Source organism: Helianthus annuus, chromosome 8, assembly GCF_002127325.2.
Source record: "Helianthus annuus cultivar XRQ/B chromosome 8, HanXRQr2.0-SUNRISE, whole genome shotgun sequence".
NCBI classification, from domain to species: Eukaryota; Viridiplantae; Streptophyta; class Magnoliopsida; order Asterales; family Asteraceae; genus Helianthus; species Helianthus annuus.
Window position 1 is genome coordinate 28,440,627 of NC_035440.2, and position 22,429 is coordinate 28,463,055.

General features: G+C 36.4%; 1 protein-coding gene and 1 long non-coding RNA gene across 2 annotated transcripts; one reads left to right on the forward strand and one right to left on the reverse strand.

Moving 5' to 3' along the window:
- The first annotated feature begins 5,444 nt into the window (after positions 1-5,444).
- Positions 5,445-16,374, forward strand: LOC110869795 (probable helicase MAGATAMA 3). Its single transcript, XM_035976558.1, has 5 exons — positions 5,445-5,725; positions 6,326-7,543; positions 7,628-7,955; positions 15,098-15,350; positions 15,463-16,374. Exons 2-4 carry the CDS (start codon positions 7,358-7,360, stop codon positions 15,286-15,288), a joined length of 705 nt encoding a protein of 234 aa, XP_035832451.1. The 5' UTR covers positions 5,445-5,725; positions 6,326-7,357; the 3' UTR covers positions 15,289-15,350; positions 15,463-16,374.
- Positions 16,375-17,184: 810 nt separating this feature from the next.
- Positions 17,185-20,705, reverse strand: LOC110870983. The gene is made up of 3 exons (XR_002553405.2): positions 20,604-20,705; positions 17,938-19,810; positions 17,185-17,317 (listed from the first exon to the last, which is right to left on the reverse strand). It is a non-coding gene; the product is annotated as an uncharacterized LOC110870983 (long non-coding RNA).
- Between the last annotated feature and the right edge of the window lie 1,724 nt (positions 20,706-22,429).

Consider the following 22,429-nt stretch of genomic DNA (forward strand, 5'->3'; position numbering starts at 1 on the left):
TTATTTTGCGCAAACCACAGGGACTAAGTATGTTAATACCCTAGAAGTTAATATCTCTAAACCTTACAAAATGAAAAGTTAATACCCTAGAAGGTGATTTTAAACTATTAGTACCTAAGTATGTTATTTTGTGCAAATCACAGGGACTAACTATGTAATTAACTCAAATAAAAAAAATCATAAAATTAAAAAAATCAAAAAACTTTTAAAATTTTGAAAAAATAAAAAAAAATCAAAACATTTTAAAAAATATTTTTTTTTAAAAAGAAAAGACAACAAAAAATAAAAATTTTAAAAAACTAAAAGAAATTAAATTAAAAAAATTAAAAAATAAATTAATAAAAAATAAAAAAACAGTTTTTTACAACACCAAAAAAATAAGGTTACTCAGATATGTTTGGTTAAACTTTTAATTTTAATCATTTTTTAACTTTTTATTATTTTTTATTTTTTGTACACAAAGTATGAAGAGTCAAAGTATGCGATTCTATGTGATGCTCTTTTAAAGTTACTCAGTGATGTTTGGTTAAAACTTAAAAACTCATCCTAACCCATTACTAATTTTAAATGAAAATTTTAAAACTCATCTTGACCCATCCTTACTTATTTCCTAGACGCATTGTGACTTGTTTCATTTCTAAGTGCTTCCGTAGTGGGGCGCTTTCCCCGTTCATCGCGCCGCCAAAACGCCGGCAACACGAAAACGTGGGGTGCTATCAAGGAGAAATGGGGGAGTGGCTCGAGATTTTTAGCGGCGTGATGGTGAAGGATTTTGAAAAATGGACCAATCACAAACAAGCAAGGGTTTTTTAATTAATTAATAAAATTGAAAATTAATAATTAGCTAATGATGGGTAGGGGCTTTATGACTACGGGCTCTAGTGATATAACGCCCCATAAAGCCCCCGTGTGACGTGGCACGACACGTGTCGCATAACGCCCCACAAAGGGCTTTATGACTACGGATGACCTAAGATGACCCAAAATAATCCAAATTGGTTTTTGTTACCAGACCTAATGCTAGTACTAATAGAACATATACGGTATGAATTCTCTGTATTGGTACTGTGTGGTACGGTATCGATTTGAGCCTTTTAATAGTGTTGTACCGTACTAATATTGAACGACCACATACGATACCGATACGATATGATATTCGATTTTGGTTTTAGCAGAATTTTGGTACAGTATGTGGTACGTTACCCTGTTCTAGGCATGCAGTTGTATCCGCTAAAAAGATCTCTGACTTTCCATTTGACAAACGGAGATGTATAAAGGAAAATGCTTTATTTGTCCAAATCTCCAAACTTTCAATTCAAGAACGAAATGCCTCACAGAAAACTTGTAATAACCAGGGTTTAAATAAATGAGGCCCTTATTCACCTAATGAGCATTACATGAACGAGAGTCATAAATTACTTGCAAAATCCCTTGAACTTACCTCTTCACTCCATGTTTCTTTTGTTAATATAGCACACTATATTACCATTTTAAAACACATGAGGCTTGAATTTTCACTAGATGTTTCGTTTGTTAATGTAACACACCATATTGCCATTTTAAAACATAGTTATCGTGTGCTTGAATTTTCACTTCATGTTTCTTTTGTTATTGTAACACGCTATATTGCCATTTTAAAACATAGTTATCGTGTGCTTGAATTTTCACTCAATATTTCTTTTGTTAATATAACACACTATATTTCTTTTGTTAATAAAACATAGTTATCGTGTGCTTGAATTTTCACTTCATGTTTCTTTTGTTAATATAACACACTATATTAGCATTTTAAAACACAGTTAACGTGTGGGGTAAATTACACTTTTCGTCCTTTATGTTTGTATTGAATTGCAATTGATACCCTTTAACTTTAATAATTAAAGTCACAGTCCTTTAGCACTAACAAGGTTAAAATTTTCAGTTAACTCTATTTACTCAAGGGTAGTTTTGTCTTCTTATCAATTTAATTAAATTAAAATTTAGAATAAACCTTTGTAATCCAAACAGGAGACGTTACTACTCCATTCATCATCATCGCCAGCCATCCTCCCAATCTCCCAATCTCAAACCCCCAAACCCTCTTTGGCTACCCCTACGACAACAGCAACATATGCGGCCTACAACTTCATAAAACACGCAGCAGCCGGAGCTCCATAATGCCGCTAACAACATCAGCATCTTGAATCTCATGTAATCTCCACACAACAATTTCAATTTTCACAATATCAAATCATGACGGAGCGGTTAACATCATCATCTCCGTCAATCAACGATAATGACATTACTTTTGCTTCGATGTACAAATCTCAGGCCGTCGGCCCTCGTGTTGCTCCGACGACCACCGTCTCTGCCGGCCTCTTCTCTCCCGAAACCCTAGGTACAACATCTGAATGGAGATCTGCACATCGGTAGCTTTTTCAGCAACTTAGCAAGCAGATTTGGTAAGTATTTGTGGGCCAACAGGTTGTATGCATGAAGTCGATTGGAAACAAGGAAAAGCATCAGGAGGTGGGTGTTATCTTGATTGCGGATTTGGTGGAGAGGAGATGGTTTATTTGTTTATAAATAGAGTAAATTACAAAGTTCGTCCTTTATGTATGTCTAATATATCAAAGTATGTCCTTTATCTTTAATAACCTCAGAAAACATACTTAATGTTTGCAAATCCTTACATGTTACGTCATTTAGTCCTAATCCAGTTACTTTTCATGGTTAAATTTGACTAAGTCAGCCCCACATAAGGGTATTTTGGTCATTTTATCATAAATATTAAAATAAATAATAAAAAAATTATAAATATATACAGACAACTCTCTCTCTCCTCCCTCTCTCACTCACCCACCCACTACTATCACCACCAGTCCACCACCATCTTCAAGTTAGAATTGAGATCTGCAACCATTATTTTTTTGAAATTTACCACAGTATCATGCTCATAAACCCAAATTTTGACCTAACACCAAAATCAAAATCAAAATGAAATCTACAAAAACCTAACACCACCATTATTTTCTCCCCCCAAATCTGGAACAACCTAACCCCACCGTCATTTTCTGTTGATGACTGGCCGGAGACGTCGGATGCCGACGATGGTGCGATGACTGCCCTGAGATTTGGGGTTAGAATGGTGATCAGTTGCCGGCCACCACCATCTTCATCATTACTCCATCTTCAGTCAACTCAGTGTTTGGACTAACTCAGGTGGTCGTGCCGTTGCCGGCCACCACCATTTTCATCATCACTCCATCTTCAGTCAATCACCATCATCAACAACAGAATTTGTCATCAAACTTCAGTCAAGATACAAACCAAAAAAGGAAACAGGGGAGGGGGTACTTTACCGTGAAACCCATCGGTCCGAGACACGGACCGTCGCCACGTGCCACCACGCGCCGCCGTCATCAGCGTCGGAAATAGAACGATGGAGCTGGGTGGGTTTTGGGGGTTGTCGAACCAGAGAGAGGAAGGGTGTGGGTGTGCGTGTTGCCAGACAAACGAGTCGTCAGTGACCGATCAGAAAGCAAGAGGGGTTGTGGGTGTGTGGTGGTCTTGTCGGAGCAAGAAAGGGGTTTCGGAGGGGTATGTGGTTTAACACATAGCATGATTCTGATCGGAATATTGATTCGGAGAAGATGAAGAACATATCTGAAACTGGAAAAACTGGAATAGCTCGCCGGAGAAGATAAGTGTCTCGCCGGAAATTAATCGTTGGAGATTGTGTGATCTGATACACGAAGTTAGAGAGAGAAAGAGGAAGAGAGAGTTGAGGGAAAGGAAGAGAGAGAGAGAGTTGAGACAGAAGGGTTTTTTATAATTTTATTTTTCTAGTATTAAGGTAAAGACCAATATACCCTCATGTGCTTCTCACATGACCTGATTTAACTAGGAAAACAAACAAGGTTTAGGGTAAAGGACATAACCTGATTGGTTTTTCAAACATTAAGGATGTTTTCTGAGGTTATTAAAGATAAAGGACATACTTTGATATATTAGACATACATAAAGGACGAACTTTGAAATTTACTCTTATAAATATATACTTAAATAGATTGGGTAAAAAGACATAAATGCCCTCATGTGCAAGACACATGTCATATTTAACTGAAAATTTTAACATGGTTAGTGGTAAAGGATGAAATGTGTAACGAATTTGTCAAATATAGGACTACGACTGTAATTATTGAAGTTAAAGGGTATCTATCGCAATCCGATACAAACATAAAGGACGAAAAGTGTAAATGCCTTAGCACGAGTCCATTTGAGTCATTGAATCAGTGGCGGACCCATAAATTTTTCCATAGGGGTGCAGAATATTTTTAAAAATTTTAGGCCGCCTAGATGTATAAATAAAAAATTCGGTTCGGGTCGGGTTGGTTTGGGTCGGGTCATGTAAAACAAAAAAAAATCAAACTAAAATCTTTGAGTGTTCAACCATCAATATTCCTTAATTTTCAAGTTTTGAATTTCAACTTTTCAAACCCTATATTAGAATCATATAATCAATAAGAGATTAAGAGACAACAAACTCATCCTATAAAGACTAGAACAACCCTAAATTACCTTAAAACACATAAAAGTTTAAACCTTTTTTAACCAGTTCTATTATATTATGAGTCTTAAACAAAATCACATAAACATTAAAATAACAAAAAACAAAACATGTACCTGTTCGTGGCCGGAATTAAGCTATTCTTCGCCGGAATGTTGCAGTCGCCATCGGGGATGGGGGTGTCGCAGGTCGCTGGCAGTGAGGTGAGGCAGAGGAAGGGCGGGAGTCGCATAAAGCTGGCAGTCGATTGGGTTTTTTTTTTTTTTTTTTTTTTTTTGTAAACTGGACTGATTTTGTTTAATTAAAGTTGTATTTGAGTTGTGCTTGAATTGATATTAACTTAATGGGCTTGATGGAATGAATTCAAGTTTTGTTAAAGGGGTTAGTGGGCTAACTTGATTACATAATTGGGTCGGGTTTCAATCCGTACAATTTTTTATATAAATTCCTAACATTTTCTCTAAGGGGTGCGGACAAAAATTTTCAAGGGGTGCGGTTGAAATTTTTCGCAAAAAATACCACTAATTTTTTTTTCAAGGGGTGCGGCCGCCCACCCACGTCAAAGGGTAGGTCCACCCTTGCATTGAATTGTTTCAACTAGACCTCTTTTTTTAATAGAATGTTTTTGCTTGACATGAACAAATCTAACTTTTTTTTTCCTTGCACATACTGTCTAATTGTTTGTTTGCCTGCTCCCTACTTGCTATATGTACATACATTAATCATAAAAAATTAACTGTGTTTTCATGCGTTTATATTAAAATAATAATTATACAAGCGGAAGCAATCAAGGGAAAATGATAGACTTATCTTTTCAAGCTTTAAAATAGCAAGGATTCAAATAAAGATGGTAAATAAGATCCTTGTCAAAGTTTAGGGGTATCTCTTGTAAATAAGGGAAACTTTATTTTCTCAGGAGCACGTTCATTCACCAACTTTCAAGTCACCAAAATGCAAAATTAAAACCCTAATCTTCGATTTTGGAACCCTAGATGCGATTTCTAGCAACAATGGTCTCTAATTTGAACCCCTTGGTGACGACACGAAACCCTAGGCGACGACGGTAAGAAGAACAACGGCTGACAGGAGAGATGGCAGCGGTGGTTGAGGTTGTACTTGATGATGGCGGAGGTGGGAGGCAGAGTGGCTTATGGCGGAGGTGGGAGGCAGCATGAGGTGAGGTCGCTGACTTATGATGTTGCGCGCTGTGTGCAGTTGTTTGTTTTGTTCAAAATCAAAGTCATATCATTTAGGTTGTTAAGTTTTAACCATGTGGTCTTTTGTGTTTTAATTATGTGTGCTATTGAGTTTAATTACAACGGCTTTTTAACCGTTTATTATATCTTGAACTATAAGAAGTCTCCAGCACTCTTTTCGTCTTCACAATTTCTCTGTGTTTTAGTCTGTCTGTTCTCTAGCCCCAACTACTACCATGAACCTCCATCCACCATTGTTGTCTCCACTCCGGATCTGCCATCATCCGCCCCAGACTGATCCACTATTGTTGTCTCCGATTTAATTTAGTTTCATGGTCTCGTTCAGATCCATAACCATCTTATACCAAGGAGAAGATTTTATCATGGTTAAACTTTTAAGAAATTATAAGGGGTGTTTCTGTTTGGGTAACCTTTGACTTTTCAAGTTCTTCATCAAACTAGCATAACCCACTAATTATTTCAGTCGCCAAAATAATCTTTAACAACAATTTCAAATTTATTTTTGGGCTGATCTTACTCCCTAACTCCGAACTGAACTGGGATTGTTTTTGTTTTGTAGGGGAAGAAGATACCACTTAGGTTCCAATCTTCAGATCACTATCTTCAATCTTTTATTTTACCTTTGCTAGAGAACACGTGTTCTCAGTTGGCTTCCTCACTGGAGATCATGTGGACATCTCCAATAGCCGAAGTTTTATCTATAAGAAACACTAAGTAAGCTGATCTTGTTGAATTTACTGTCGGTTACTGTATGGAGCATGTGGTAGAGAACCTTACCGAACTTTGCCCGGTGATGTGCTTATTTTAGTGGAAAGGGAACCACAAATTGTTTATGAGTTGTCAACATGGTGTCTTTCAATAGTTAAAGAAATTTTACCCAAAGATGGTGCCACTTGTAAGTTTTTAGCTCATTCCTTACACCACCCTCGAGTCAATGAAGGAGCATTCGTCATCTATTTGATGAACATTACTACTGAAAACAAAATTTGGAAATCGCTGAATAAGAATACAAATCTGAATATAGTTAAGAAAGTTCTTAACAGTGATGATAATATGGTAAGATGTCATCACTGTTATCTAACAAAATTTTGTTTGTTGATTACAAACTGATCACTTCATTATAAACATTGTGTACCGGAGAAGAAAGATGATTGTGAGATATGTAATTTCGAAGCTATTGATGAACAAGTTTTGACGATCTCAGCAGGGAGCAATCGAGACGTCCCTTTCTAAAACGAATTGCACGCACAAGTCTTCGGTGGAGTTAATATGGGGACCCCCGGAAAACAAAGACAATTGCTGTTTTGTTGTTTTCCTTATTAAAACTGAAATGTGGAACTTTGATTTGTGCTTCTACTAACCACGCCATCAGACAAGTAGCAACATGTGTGTTGAATTTGGTTAAAAGCTCCCCCGATGTTTCTGTTGAAGACGTCAACCTGTTTGGCAATAGGAAGAGACTTGGTATAATGGGAGATGTTGAAGAAATATTCTTGGAGAATAAGGTTGGGGCTCTAAAAAAACTGCAAGCGTTTGATTTTCAAGAGGAAAACACAATAACAAAATCTGTTTGGAAAAAGCTTCTCTTGTAATGCGTACGACATCCCATTCGTACAATTTGCATAATCTTCAGAATGAACCTTTTCAATTCTTGGTCATAGATGAAGCAACACAGCTTAAAGAGGCCGAATCCACCATTCCCCTAAAACTCCCTGGAATAATGCATGTTGTTCTTGTTGGTGACGAGTGCCAATTATCTGCGATGGTAACAAGCGTTGTAAGTTTATGTTTTGTTTCTATCTTAATTTTACTACTTCCAGGCTATGCAGTTTTTAATAATGGACCGGTTGTTTTTGGACAGATGTCAGCTAAGTGGGAATTTGGGAGAAGCTTGTTTGGCCGATTGAGTTTATTAGGGCATCTGAAGAAGTTGTTGACTAACCAGTACCGAATGCATCCTTCGATTAGTCTCTTCCTGAACCATGAATTTTATTATAATCAGATCATGGATGCAGAATATGTTAAAAGTGAAAGTTATGAAAAAAGTTATCTAGAAGGAGAAATGTTTGGCTCGTATTCATTTATAGATGTTGCTGATGGGAGAGAAGAGAAGGATGATGATCGACGAAGCCGAACGAATATGGTTGAGGTGGCTGTTGTGGTTACCATTGTCAAAATGCTCCATCAAGGTGTGTTTGTTGATATAATCCTTCATTTGCATCCATATCATATGTTTTTGCTATATATTATCTATATCATATGTTAAAACAGCCTTGATGTTTGTGTCGGTTCAGTTTGGGTATATCCCTACTACTCATGGTGAATAAACTGGGTGACCATGTGTTGGATGTTAGGTCAAATAGGTAATCAGTTAACACTAGTCATGCTTGGTGAAGTTAACTGTTAAACTGGAAGAACCTTAATACAACCCAACCCAGTACCCAGAAACACACATTTGAACAAAACTTTTGTTCGGCACTTTTTGTTTTCTTGAATGAATAAACTGATTACAAAGACATGTATTTATACTACTAGTAACTTCCTCACCAAGCTAACTATTCTAATTCAAATAGAATACATTAAAAGTCAAAACAGAAAACATAATACTTATCTACTACTAATATTAATATTAATATTACTTCCTGCAAAACTCCAACTTTTTTCGTATGACCCAGTTGACCGACCTTTATTTTAGATAGGCTGGATCAATGTTGCACCTTTCACACTCCCTCTCAACATTGACACTTCTCCCATTCCAATGCTAGCACTCAGCTCTTGCACTCTTGACTTGGACAATCCCTTAGTTAACATGTCTGCACATTGCAACTCAGTTTCCACATATACCATCTCTATTTCACCTTGAAGTACCTTTTCTCTGATGAAGTGATAGTTCACCTCGACATGCTTGGTTCTTGTGTGGAAAGTGGGATTCTTAGCTAATTGTATAGCTGACTTGTTATCACTGCACCTTGTACTCCACTCACTTCTTGGTTCAAATCTTTCAACAATCTGGCCAACCAAACGATCTCTTGAGCTGAGGCTCTATATTCAGCTTCCGTGGTAGAAAACGACACGGTAGGCCGCCTCTTGCTACACCATGACATTGGATTTCGACCAATCATGAATACATAGCCAGTAGTTGACCTTCTACTACTTGGATCTCCTGCGTAATCAGAATCGCAATATCCATGGAGAGTACTACGTGACTCCCTCTTAAACTCTACTCCATAACCCACTGTCAATTTCACATACTTTAAAACCCTTTGTATAGCATACAAGTGTGGCTTAGGAGGTTGCTGCATGTACCGGCTCAATACTCCCAATTGCAAATGCAATGTCCAGTCTCATTAGTGTCAAATATATAAGGCTCCCTACAATTCTTCGATAGACTCAGTCGGGTCCTCTACCTCTTTCCCTTCATCAAATTACACCTTCATATTCAAATCTCTGGGAGTAACAGCTGGTTTGGAATCGACCATGTCAAACTTCCGAAGTATATCAGACGAGTACTTCTTTTGATGCAACAATATGCTTCTTTCTCGATATTCAACTTCTAAGCCAAGAAAATGTTTGAGCTGACCAAGATCTTTCATCCTGAAACGGACATTGAGATTTTCTTTTAACACCTCAATTTCCCGCTCAAGACCAAGTCATCAACATACACTAAGTCGGCTGCCACCTTCATTCCTTGAGTTTTGACAAACAAGCTTGCATCGGCTGTATTACTTACGAAATCATTATGCTCAAGTATCTCCGCTTACCAAGGCCTTGGTGATTGTTTGAGACCATACATAGTCTTCTTAAATTTATAAACATACCTAGGATGACTTTTGCTTTCGAAACCAATAGGCTGCTACATATATATTGTATGATTCAAGTCTCCATATAAGAACGGATTATTGATGCCCATTTGCCATAGCTTCCAATTATTATTATTACTTAAAAAACATGTCTTAGCTACAATAAAGTTTTTTTGTTTTTGTTTTTAACCATTAGCGTATCCATACTCCTCTCTTTTACCCTTAGGTTCTATTGTTTTGACTCTTTTCTTTCATTGATTTTAAGAATCTAATCTAAATATGTGTTGACTTTCTAATCAAACCGCCGTCCTTGGACAATTGGATTTAATCTATATTAGTTGAATATATTACAAATGTAATTCGAAGAACAATGGCTTTTAATTTATTAATATTATTTTTTATTCAGTTTCATTTTTTATATTATATACAATGTATATATATGTCTTTGACTCATTTATATTTCTACTTATATAAATTTGTCTAATAATTAGCATTCATTACATAAAAATAAAAAAAGTAAACTAACAGTTGTGTTTTAACTTTTTTTTTGGCATTTTGGTATAAATTTGTTAAAAAAACATAGTTGTATTCAAAGTAAAGGATATTTTTAGTATTGTAAGCTATAGCGGGTGTCGGTACCATACCAGTACCGTGACAGACTGAGTGATGTCGATCGGGAATCAGTATCGTTATCGAAATTATCGGAACTGCTATTGGTTCTTATAGTTTTCGGTCGTCATAGCATATTTTGTTTCTTACAAAATAAAGTGTTTTATAAAATTTCGTATATACCATTGTGACGTGCTTATTTTTATCAATATCTAAATATAAATTTTATTTAAAACCGAGTAGCAACATGCATGATAACCACTAGTTTTTACCAGCCGCAAGAGCTAATAAAACTATGGTAGTGACTTTTGCAACTAGGCTAAAAGTTTCATCGTAGTCTAACCCGTGATCCTGAGAAAAACCTCAAGCCACTAGTCTCGCTTTAAATATTTCTATTGTTCCCATTCCCTTTCACCTTATATACCCACCTACAAGATACCGGTTTCACACATTCCGGTTGTGGGACTAAATGCTAGGTCTGGTTGTTGGAAAGTGCAGCTAATTCAAGTCTCATAGCCATAACCCACTGAGCTGATTTGCAAGCTTCTGCATACGACGTAGGTTCCATTGGTTCCTCTACTATGGCTATATTGGCATATTTGGATTTTGCTTCCTTGGTCTGGAAGACCTTCCTTAAACTTGGTTCTGGATTGGTGCTCGTGGGAGCTGACTCATTTAGTTCACCTGTTTGAATCTCTTCTTCAACAACAGTTACCTCTTAACTCTTCTTTCAATTGTGTTGTATCAGGGATTACGCGAAACATAACACCGACCCGTATCCGGGTTACACCATTTCCAGTCTTCTCTCTTCGTCATAGCTGACGAAGATACACCTCACCGCTTTCTTCTCAAGTTTTGGACGAAGGTGACCTGGTACAAACACATAACATACACAACCAAAGACTTTAAGATAAGAAGCGTTAGGTTTCTTTTTTAGTAGTAATTCGTATGGCGATACACGAACTCAACACACACACACGAACTGAACACACACCGAAAAGCAGTAAACGACACGAAGATTTAAAGTGGTTCGGTCAGCTGACCTATGTCCACTGTGCTGCAACTAGGGTTTCTTTATTATTGAGGTGCTAAATTAAAACCCTAATTTAACTGCCAAATAAAGACGTGTGGGCCGACCCAAGGCTAGGGCCGGCCACTCTTCCTTGATCGGGCCTCCACACCAATTCGCTCAACACCGTTACCTAGGCTAGAAGCTTGTTCTTTCTTTTAGAAACACAGTTTTGTTGCCGTGTGTCTGGGCACGTTAATTGCCGAGTTATTTTGGATTCTTTTAAGTATTCTGAGAACTCATGAGCTAGATATTGGCCGCCATTATCTGATCGTAGCGTTTTTACTTTCTTGCCGATTACCTTTTCACCTTGTAGACGAAACTCCTTGAACTTGCCAAATGTTTCAGACTTATGCTTCATGAAATAAACCCACACATACCTCGAGTACTCATCGATGAAAGTCACCATGAACTCCATACCACCTAATGACCTTTGCTTTATAGGTCCCAACACATCCGTATGTATTAATTCAAGAGGTTCAGATGCTTTAAGGCTGCTATGGGATTTACCGTATTGACATCCCGCACATACTCCTTCATGTTTTGCATTAAGTTAAGGAACACCGCTGATCAATTCTTTCTTCATTATTAACCCAAGCTTGTCAAAGCCTACATGACCAAGCCGTTGATCATAGTTATTGATAGCGCAGATAGCGTTCGCTATCGCACGCTTCGTAGTGAAGCGCCAAGGTCTCGCAGTCTATATGTAGCGACTGAATAGCGTGATTGTAGCGGGATTCCGACCATGAATTCCGGCTCCGGTGCTGTAATTTCTGCCGGAAACCTACCGGAAGTCAGGAAGAAGAAGAGAAGAAGAAGAGCTGCTGCGGTCTGTGTGTTTAGCTTTTTAGGGTTAAATAACTTTTTGAATTTTAACCTTTAACCCCTCTATCTTTTCACTAGTTAACATATAGTCCCTAAAACTTGTGAAAATTTACATAAAAGTGTAAAAATAGTTTGTGTATTTTAACATTTAACCCCCTCTATCATCACTAATTTACATTTGATCCTTAAACTTCAAAATCTATACATAAAAAGTATAAAATTAACATTATATATATAAAAAAAATTACAATTAGCTATTTTTTATTTCTTAAATTTTTAACTACCTTATCGCTAAACACAAAATAGCGGGCGCTATTTCGTCGCTATCGCTACGTAGCATATAGGTACCTCGTCGCTATTTGTCGCTATTCGCTATCGATAACTCTGCCGTTGATGCCAAAGGTCCACTGTCTCGTTGCTCTTTGTTTTCTTGATATAAGCAGTTTCTGCTGATAAACATATATTGTGTCTTTTCGTTGTCCTTGCAACACAGGTGTTGATTTCGTCTCAAATTTTTCATAAACTTGCACTATATCAGGTCTCCGAACACCACGTAATTTCCTGTGGCTGTTATTTGAGGTACAGAAATCAAATTCTTTTTCATACCTGGTACGTGATATACATCGGTAAGAACTAAATCCTCTTTTGTGTCCTCCCTTGTTAGAAATTGACACTTCCGATGTTTGCTATGTGATGCCGAGAATTATCGGCTATAACAACCGCTTGATTACCCTCGTATTTGGCTGGTTCTGATAACTTGTTCTTGTCCCCAGTCATATGATTCGAACAACCTGAATCCATAATCCATTCATCGAGATTGTTGGACCGGTTTTCGATTGTAGCTTAAACGCCTTCACTTCAGTAACCTGAGCAACGTTAGCTTCTGCATCCCAGCCTTCTTCGACTTCAACCTCTGCTGCATCCTTGTCACTGTGGGCCATGTGGCCCTTTCGGCCACAATTGTGACACTTATATGGAAAACGTTTCCATTGTTTTATTGGTTTCAGGTCGTCACTCGGCTCTTCTTTCTGACCGTTTTTGTTCTTTTCAAAACGAGCTTTGCCTTTTCCCTCTTGAACGTATAAAGCCTGACCAGGTTCAGTTTTGAGTGACACTCCAGCCAATTGCTTGGCTAAAGCTTCCTGTCCAGCCAAAAGGTTCTCAAATTCGACAATGGTTGGCTGAGTGGGCCACCCCTGTACCGCCGTTACAAAGCTTCGGTACTCCGGCTTCTGACCATGCACAATGATTCTTTTCATTCGTGGTTCTCCTATGCGAGATTCCAGATCCAACTCTTCGATTTCCCGACAAAGAGTTTTGACCTTATTAAAGTATTGTGGGATCGTTAGATCCCGCTGCTCAATTGACATGAGTTCACTCTCGAGAAGTTTAAGTCTCGTGTCGTTCTTCTTTGAGAATAACTTTGACGAGGCTTCCCGCGCAGGCTTCGGGTATTCAATCCCTTGTAGATGGATTAGGATTTCCTCCTCGACCGTCGTTTTCAGGATAAACATGGCCTTACCTACCTTGATCCTCCATTTATGTATGGCTCTGTTTGTGTCGCTCTTTGGTTGTGCAGTTTCCGCTACATTAACCACTTCCCACAAGTCTTGACCTTGAAGGTAAGACATGATACACGTAGCCCACATGTTGTAGTTACTGTTGTTGAGCTTCTTGACTCCCCCGACAACCTGAAAGTCTCCCATTCTTCAATCTAAGTACGTTTCTTTATTGCTACCTCTGATTGGTATCCTTGACTTCTTTCGGAACTGACACTGACACGAGCCTCGAACGAGAACGAGGCTCTGATACCAGTTAGATAGGCTGGATCAATGTTTCACCTTTCACATTACATTAACCTGTTACTAATATTTCTATTTAATTTAACAATTTATAACTGTGTTGCATCGCATGCTAGCTCAAATATAAAATTATCCTTACTAAAATTTGGGATATATTGAAGTAATAATGTCTGGTTTCTTATTAAATACTAGGCTCAGTTCCATCTTGATTAGTAACCAAGCTATATCAATTAAAAGGGTCTAGTTTTACAGTGTTATAGCTTGGTTTAGCTTCTGACAATAATATTTTGTCATAATTTAAATCATGTTACATGTATTACATTATTAAAAAAATACACTATAACAGTGTGGTCAAATATCTTGGATCCAATAGCATTGGTCAAGTGAATAGGTGTGATCAGTTAACATAGGAAATATGGATAAGTGAATAGAAGTCAACTAGGTAATCAGTTAACAGCAGCAGATAACGGCGAGGCGTGAAGTGTAAACGACGAGGCGCGAAGTGTTAAAACAGATAAACTGTTAAAACAGCGGCTGTTATAACAGTACAGCTACTGCTGCGGCTGTTTTAACACTTTGTACCTTGTCGTTTTATTACCAACATTTGTTTACAGTTACGGGCCATCGTTTTATAACAAAACACATCAGCACAGTTTACAACAGAACACAACAATAATGGACCATGCCTCTCATGGTTTATAACAAAACACACCAGCACAGTTTCTATGCACAGTAATGGTTATTTACCAAAATACCCTACACATGCCTCTCATGTGGCAAGGATCTAATTATAAGTTGGATGGAGTTAGTATGGTGGACCAAAACCGTAATAAAATAGAAACCTTGGTATTAAAATTGCAAGACATTTGGATTTTGTAAATAATAGCAATAACCACTAAACCATAAGGACCAAAACCGCATTTACTTTTAATAAATTAATCTTACAATTTTTGTTTCTGGGTCTCCAAAAAATAGAGTAATCAGTATATTATTTCATTTAAAAACTTACTGTTAAAGTTGTTGTAAAATGTGTTTTCAGTGAGCTAAAAACATATGTATGGACTCATTGTTTTTTATGGACTAATTGTTTTCCTTATGCATATGTATATGTGTGCTCAACATTCCCTGATTGTTTTGATGGACTAATTGTTTTCCTTATGTATATGTATATGTGTCATGTGTGCTCAACATTCCCTTATGTTTGACCTCGTCTTTTACATTTGTAGAATGGGAGAAATCCAAAAATAAGCTTACTATTGGTGTGGTATCTCTCTATGCGGCCCAAGTTCTTCACATTCGGGAAAAGATAGCTCGGTACGAGGATCGTGATGGATTTTTAATCAAGGTGAAAACAATTGATGGATTTCAAGGTGGGAAAGCAGATATCATTATCTTATCAACGGTGCAATCTAATTAACATGAGTTTGTTGGCTTCTTATCTAGTCGTCAAAGGATTAATACTGCATTGACTAGAGCACGGTATGCAATACTATAGTTGTCTTTACAAAGAACATTTTGTTTTTTTTTTATTTTTTTGGAAAAATAAGTATGCTGACTCTTGTACATGATTTTTTTTCTGTTTGTTATCTAGGCACCGTCTTTGGATTGTCGGGGATGGAAGAACCCTTGAAACTGACTAATCGAAGGATGCATTCCCACTTAGTTGACATCTGTCCAGAAACAATCAGTCCATTATTAAAAACTGCATAGCCTGGAAGTAGTAAAATTAAGAGAGAAACAGAACATAAACTTACATCGCTTGTTACCATCGCAGATAATTGGCACTCGTCACCAACAAGAACAACATGCATTATTCCAGGGAGTTGTAGGGGAATGGTGGACTCGGCCTCTTTAAGCTGTGCTGCTTTATCTATGACCAAAAATTGAAAAGGTTCATTTCGAAGATTATGCAAATTGTACGAATGGGATGCCGTACATATTACAAGAGAAGCTCTTTCCAAACAGATTTTCGTTATTGTGTTTTCCTCTTGAAAATCAAACGGTTGCAGCTTTTTTAGAGCCCTAACCTTATTCTCCAAGAATATTTCTTCAACATCTCCCCTTATACCAAGTCTCTCCCTATTGCCAAACAGGATGACATCTTCAACAGAAACATCGGGGGAGCTTTTAACCAAATTCAACACACATGTTGCTACTTGTCTGATGGCATGGTTAGTAGGAGCACAAATCAAAGTTCTACATTTCAGTTTTAATAAGGAAAACAACAAAACAACTGTCTTTGTTTTCCGGGGGTCCCCATATTAACTCCACCGAAGACTTGTGCGTGCAATTCGTTTTAGAAAGGGACGTCTCGATTGCCCCCTGCTGAGATCGTCAAAACCTTGTTCATCAATAGCTTCGAAATTACATATCTCACAATCATCTTTCTTCTCCGGTACACAACATTTATATCAGTTTGTAATCAACAAACAAAAATTTTGTTAGATAACAGTGATGACATCTTACCATATTATCATCACTGTAAAGAACTTCCTTAACTATATTTAGATTTGTAATCTTCTTCAGCGATTTAAAAATTCTCTTTTCAGTAGTAATGTTCATCAAACAGATGACGAACGCTCCTTCATTGACTCGAGGGTGGCGTAAGGAATGAGCTAAAAACTTACAAGTGGCACCATCTTTGAGTAAAACTTCTTTAACTATTGAAAGACACCATGTTGACAACTCATAAAGAGTTTTTGGTTTCCTTTCCACTAAAATAAGCACATCACCGGAAAAAGTTCGGTAAGGTTCTCTACCACGTGCTCTGTGCAGTAATCGACAGTAAATTCAACAAGATCAGCCCGCTTAGTGTTTCTTATAGATAAAACTTCGGCTATTGGAGATGTCTGCATGATCTCCATCGAGGATGCCAACTGAGAACGCGTGTTCTCTAGCAAAGGTAAATCAAAAGATTGAAGATAGTGATCCGGAGATTGGAACCTGAGTGGTATCTTCTTCCCCTACCAAACAAAAACAATCCCAGTTCAGTTAAGTTGAGGTTTTAATAACAAATCTCATTAAAATTCAATTACAGTCAAGTGTAAGGCTAACCTCATGCAAAATATTGTATGGAGCATTTGAAGATCAGAAAGCGCGTCCGTATAGGCCACTTCTTGACTGTCACTAACGTTTATTATATCACCATAATGAGTGGACATTAAGTTGATATTTTTTTTCGAGTTCCACCTGACAAGAAAAAAGATTGATATAATTATCACATGATATCAAATTTATACCACGGTAATCATAGTATAACATTTTACTACAACTTGGTGCCACGATGTGATTGGCAGCAGATAGCAAATTTGGAGCCACCCCCTCGTTTTCAGCTATTGCCTCCTTGATTTGTTGTAAGATATTCCAATTAATGAGAGAATTTCCAGCCTCATTTACGGAATATCCCGCCTCAGTACCAGAGCATTCTTGTGCTGTCTCAATCTTTCCTAAAGACGAAAGATTCAAATACAATTAACACCGGCCCGTTTATATATATGTTACAATTTGAAAGCTAAATTTTGTTACCCTCTATTGTTGTATCAGTCTTCCAACCCAAAATGGATTAAGAATTTCAGATGACTGGCAGATGACAAGCACTTGAAAACCCTAGAAAAAGTTGGTATCTCTTTGAAAATAGAAAAGTTGGAAGAAGTAGATGATTATTCCATTCATCTATTTGAAAACATATATTTTGGAAGAACAACATGATTACGTCATCTGAAAAGTGGGAATAAGTTGATGATTTCTCAATGGATCTCTTTGAAAATAGAAATTTTGGAAAAATAACATTAATAATCCATGGATCTCTTTGAGAATAACAACATGATGACTCCATGGATCTATTTGAAAATAGATATATATTTTGGAAGAAAAACATATATACTAATCCATGGATCTTTTCTGAAACCATAAAGTTTCTCCATGGATGAACAACATAAAGAAGGAAAAATAAATGAGTCTAATAGCTACAATAACCATATGAGCTACTAATTAATCACACTAGTCGATGTGATGAAGAAAAGTAAAAACAGAAAATCACTTCATGCCAGGTGAAAAAGAAGCTAACCTTGAACTCTATGCCTTTACACTCTGATATAGTGACAATATAAGCCTGACCTCCAATATATTGACGTATCTCATTTCTTGTATTATCATCCTGTACCGCAACCGCCTACTGCGCACCAAAACCACCGGGTCCTGCATCGCCTTCATTTCCACCAAAGATTGTCATGATAGCATTGTCATCGCTATCAGGCTCCAACAAAATTGAAGTTTCACCACAGATGCTACTAGTCTCGGAATCCAAAACATCAATCGTCAGAGGGAAGTAATAATAGACAAGTTCAATTACACTTTGTGCTAAGGCAATGATAGCCGCATCAGTTCTAAAATTTCTTTTTAACTGAAATATCTTAGATACAATGCCCTTCTCTCCTTCTTGGAGGGGTTTAAAATCCTCATAGAAAAGTGACCTAGCATCTTCATATTGGAAGTCAATGCTTCTTCCAATTGTCTTTGCAGTATCGCCAGTGAAAAGAAAACCCTCGATAATATTTTGGCAAATATACTTGAATAGAGAGATCTCACTCATGCTAAAATCTTGGGTCGATAACTACATCACTCCAATCAAAATCCCCATGTTTTGTTTTCTTCTTTTCGTAGACTTGAAAGATGGAGTAGATGCTCTCCCTTTCCTTTTTTCTAAGGGTGGAAATGCGACCTTCTTCAAGTAAAGAGTAATCCTCTAAAATCAGTATACCAGCGTTGCATTCTGTAGTTTGTTTGCTCCCTTTTATGCAAGAATGTATTTCGGTGAACACACGAGACAGATCAAAGTCCCTTATATATTTTAATTTGAAGTGAGGCGAGTAGAGCGAACGAAACTTATCAAAGGTAACCTCTTTCTGTTTTATTAGTGTTGGCAGTTCATCTTTGGTCATACGCTTACCAACAAAACCTTTACTTTTCCCGTAAAGTATTTCGAAATAAGACCTCCCAAGCGTTCCATCCAACATCATGATGAACTTTTGAAAAGTATCACGAGGGGATACGATTCCATAGGTACTTCCACAAAGGTGTTGGGAATACCATGGCCGACCATGAGGGTGGGCGGGGAGGACCATCGGTCAGGACCCGATATTTTGAAGGGCACACTATTTAAAAAAAAAATCCGATATGTATATGTAAAATAAATAAATTAATAGGGTATGTCCATACAAACATCAACATAGGCCCACTTGCAAAACTATTTTTATGGTTTAGATTAGTTATTAGCTCATTGACATTAGGTTTAGACCTTTAGTGAGCCCAATACCCAATTTCGTTAAGGCCTAAGGGCACGTTTTTTCAAGCTCGAAAAGGGTATATGAATTCTCAGGGTCGGCCTGAGGAATATCATCGAATATCGATGTAGCTAGTGTATTCTTGGGATTGAATTCTGCTGATGAACTTCCATGCCTTAAAAACTGCCATATACATCGGTTATTGATTTTAGAAAATATTATCTATGCAAAGAAAGAAAGGTATAGGTGTTTGTGCTCGTAGTCGCCTTGTAAGTTCTTGCTTTACAGCAAGACACAACTCTGGGATGATAGACACAAAAAGCTGGTGAAGAACACACGGGTTGCTGCTTTCAGAATCACCAACACCAGTCCCTTTATTAACTAAACTACAAAATGCTGTTTGTTTCTGGAACAACTTCGTGGTCAAAACCGTGGTTTTACCGGTTCAAGCTCGCCTAATTAAAAAGCAACTTTTGGGACAAAGAACTACTTCCATTTGCGAGTTGAAATGGTAGGTCAAATGCTTCACTAGAATGCAAATGGCGCAGCGCCTCAGGTGACAACGAGTAGAACTTCATGAGCAATAAACTTTCACTCACTTTTGAATTTTTAGCACAAACCCAACACCACCAGGGTTCGCACTCACTTCGCGGTGGCCTTCAAGATATTTGAAAGAGAATGAAAACATGAGTTAAAAAGAAAATGAAAACATGTTTAGTCATACCAAAATTTTTAACTAGCTTTTGAAAAACAGTAATGCAAGGATAAAAAAACCTAAAGTAAAATAGATAACTTGACAATCTATCATTAAATCTCATGTTAGTGACTAGTCAATAACTACAAGTTTACCTGAAAACGGACCTAAAAATCATGAAATCATCCTTAACTGATGATCATCCCACATCAAACAGAAACTTATTTAGTTGTCCGTTTACATATTAAGTCCTCGTTTGTTTAGTTTACAAAATTCAAATCTAGCAATAACCGCAGAGTATCAAGTAATCAACGAATTTGTCCATGGCTTTATAACCTAGTGGCATCTTGGGGGTGGGATAAGACTTTAAGACCAATAGGTCTTGGGTTCGATTCCCACAAAGGGGGTTTTCCCATATTTATTGGGTTTCCTCCTGAATTGGTGTATAGGCATTATGCCTAGTGGAGATGGATATGATCGGGTGGTTCCGCTGGTGGCACGATGATACTCCAGTGGTCTGTCAGTGATCCAAATTTGTCGTTCAAAAAAAAAAAAGTAATCAACGAATTTGAAAATTTCAGTAACTACTACCGATTCAACTACACAGCGATGTACACATGACTTAGAACGTTTTGAACACAGTTTCAACAACATACAACACGAAACGTATCATATTCATCAGGAAATTTCGTTCGAGTGCAAACAAAATCACTAAAAATAAGTTAATAAAGCAAAATACGAAGAAGATCAGTTTACCACTGTTAGAGCTTGTGATGAGAGAATTTGAAACTTTTAAGGTGTGTGTGTGAGAATGAAGAATGAGTTAAGTAGCCCGAGTGAAACGACGTTGAGTTTATATAGCGTTCAGTAGACCTAACCATGATTAAATAAGATCTTAACTGGGGTTAGTGTACCATGCAGAAAGCGTTGCTGAAGGGTTAAACAATTCCGTTAAAAGGGAAATTAGCTATTGAACGCGAGTGAGTAAATTGTAGAAATGTATGTTCATTTATTTAATCCCTTTATTTAATGTGGTAACCATTATTATAATAAAGATATATATTTTTTTAATATTTTAATATAATAATAATAATTATTCTCATTGCTTTTTAAGTTGGATAAGCTTGGTATTAACCGATACAGGTATCAAAAATACAAGTACGGTCCGGTTCGTTATCGATACATAAAGGTAAAAACCGGCACCAGCTTGGTACGAAAAACGCCAAAAGTCGGTACCAAATTGATTTTGAAAATCTTTTAGTTCGGGAAATTCAGTACTGCTAACTAGTACCATTTGCCCATCCCTGATCACGGGTACCGTACAAACAACAGCGGTATCGTACATTTTTTTTTTATTTTCTTCAAGTTTTAATCATTTCTTTTTCTTTTTTTTTTGTTTCAAAGGTAGGGATGAACTCGGTGTCAACCAATACTAAAAATACCGGTTACAGTACCGGTATATAAAGGTAAAAACCGGTAGCAAACCGGTACCAGGAAGGCAAAAAGTCAGTACCAAATTGGTACGTAGGATTTTTCGGTTAACATAATTATACATAATGATGTTTTATGTTAACAAATTTAATAAATATCTATATAAAACAACCAACTAAACAAACTAAACATCTATCTACTATAATAAAAGAAATCAAGTTTTGGACACGTGTCATTAATTGAAAGTATCCTCAAATCTATACTTATCTTATATTAACTAAATAAATAATAAATTAATATTAAATCTTATCATACTTTAATAAAATATTATCCTCAAATCTAAATTATTAATTTAATATATTTTTAAAACAAATAACTCTCTTTCCTACTTATCTTATATTAAATATATAAATAATAAATTAATATTAAATGTTATCCTAATTTATTAAAAAATATAAATTTTTTATTATTTGGTATACAAAATTATATTTATTCAACTGGTGCAAAACGTGGGGTTTTTAAAAGTATATTTTTTTTTATTATTTACTATACAAAGTTACATTTATATAACCCGTGTAATACACGAAGTTTTCAAAGATATATATATATTTTTATCATTTGCTATGTAAAAATTAGATTTATTCAACACGTGTAATAAACGGGGTTTTTTAAGGATATATTTTTTTTTAATATTTGGTAGATTTTTCAACCCGACTATACACGAGTTTTTTAAAGATACAACGTTTTTAGTTTTTAGTATTTAATATACAAAATTACATTTATTTAATCTGTGTAATACACATGGTTTTTAAAGATATAACTGTTTTTTAGATCTATTCAACACGTATAATATACAGGGTCTTTAAGGATGTAATTTTTTATTATTTGGTAGATTTATTCAACCCGATTAGACACGGGTTTTTTAAAGATACGACGTTTTTAGTATTTAGTATACAAAATTACATTTATTAAATCTGTGTAATACACATGGTTTTTAAAGATATAACTTTTTTTATTATTTGATATATAAAATTATATTTATTTAACGCGTACAATATACGAGGTTCATAAAGAGATAAATTTTTATTATTTAATATATAAAATTACATTTATTGAACCCGTGTAATACACGGGCTTATAACCTAGTGTAA

What these genes read in the sequence shown, in the direction of transcription:
- LOC110869795 (XM_035976558.1), top strand. Translation starts at nt 7,358, where the DNA reads ATGCGTACGACATCCCATTCGTACAATTTGCATAATCTTCAGAATGAA. An exon ending in CTGCGATGGTAACAAGCGTT is followed by an intron (nt 7,544 to 7,627) that starts GTAAGTTTATGT and finishes GTTTTTGGACAG; the next exon opens with ATGTCAGCTAAGTGGGAATT. An exon ending in TGTCAAAATGCTCCATCAAG is followed by an intron (nt 7,956 to 15,097) that starts GTGTGTTTGTTG and finishes TTACATTTGTAG; the next exon opens with AATGGGAGAAATCCAAAAAT.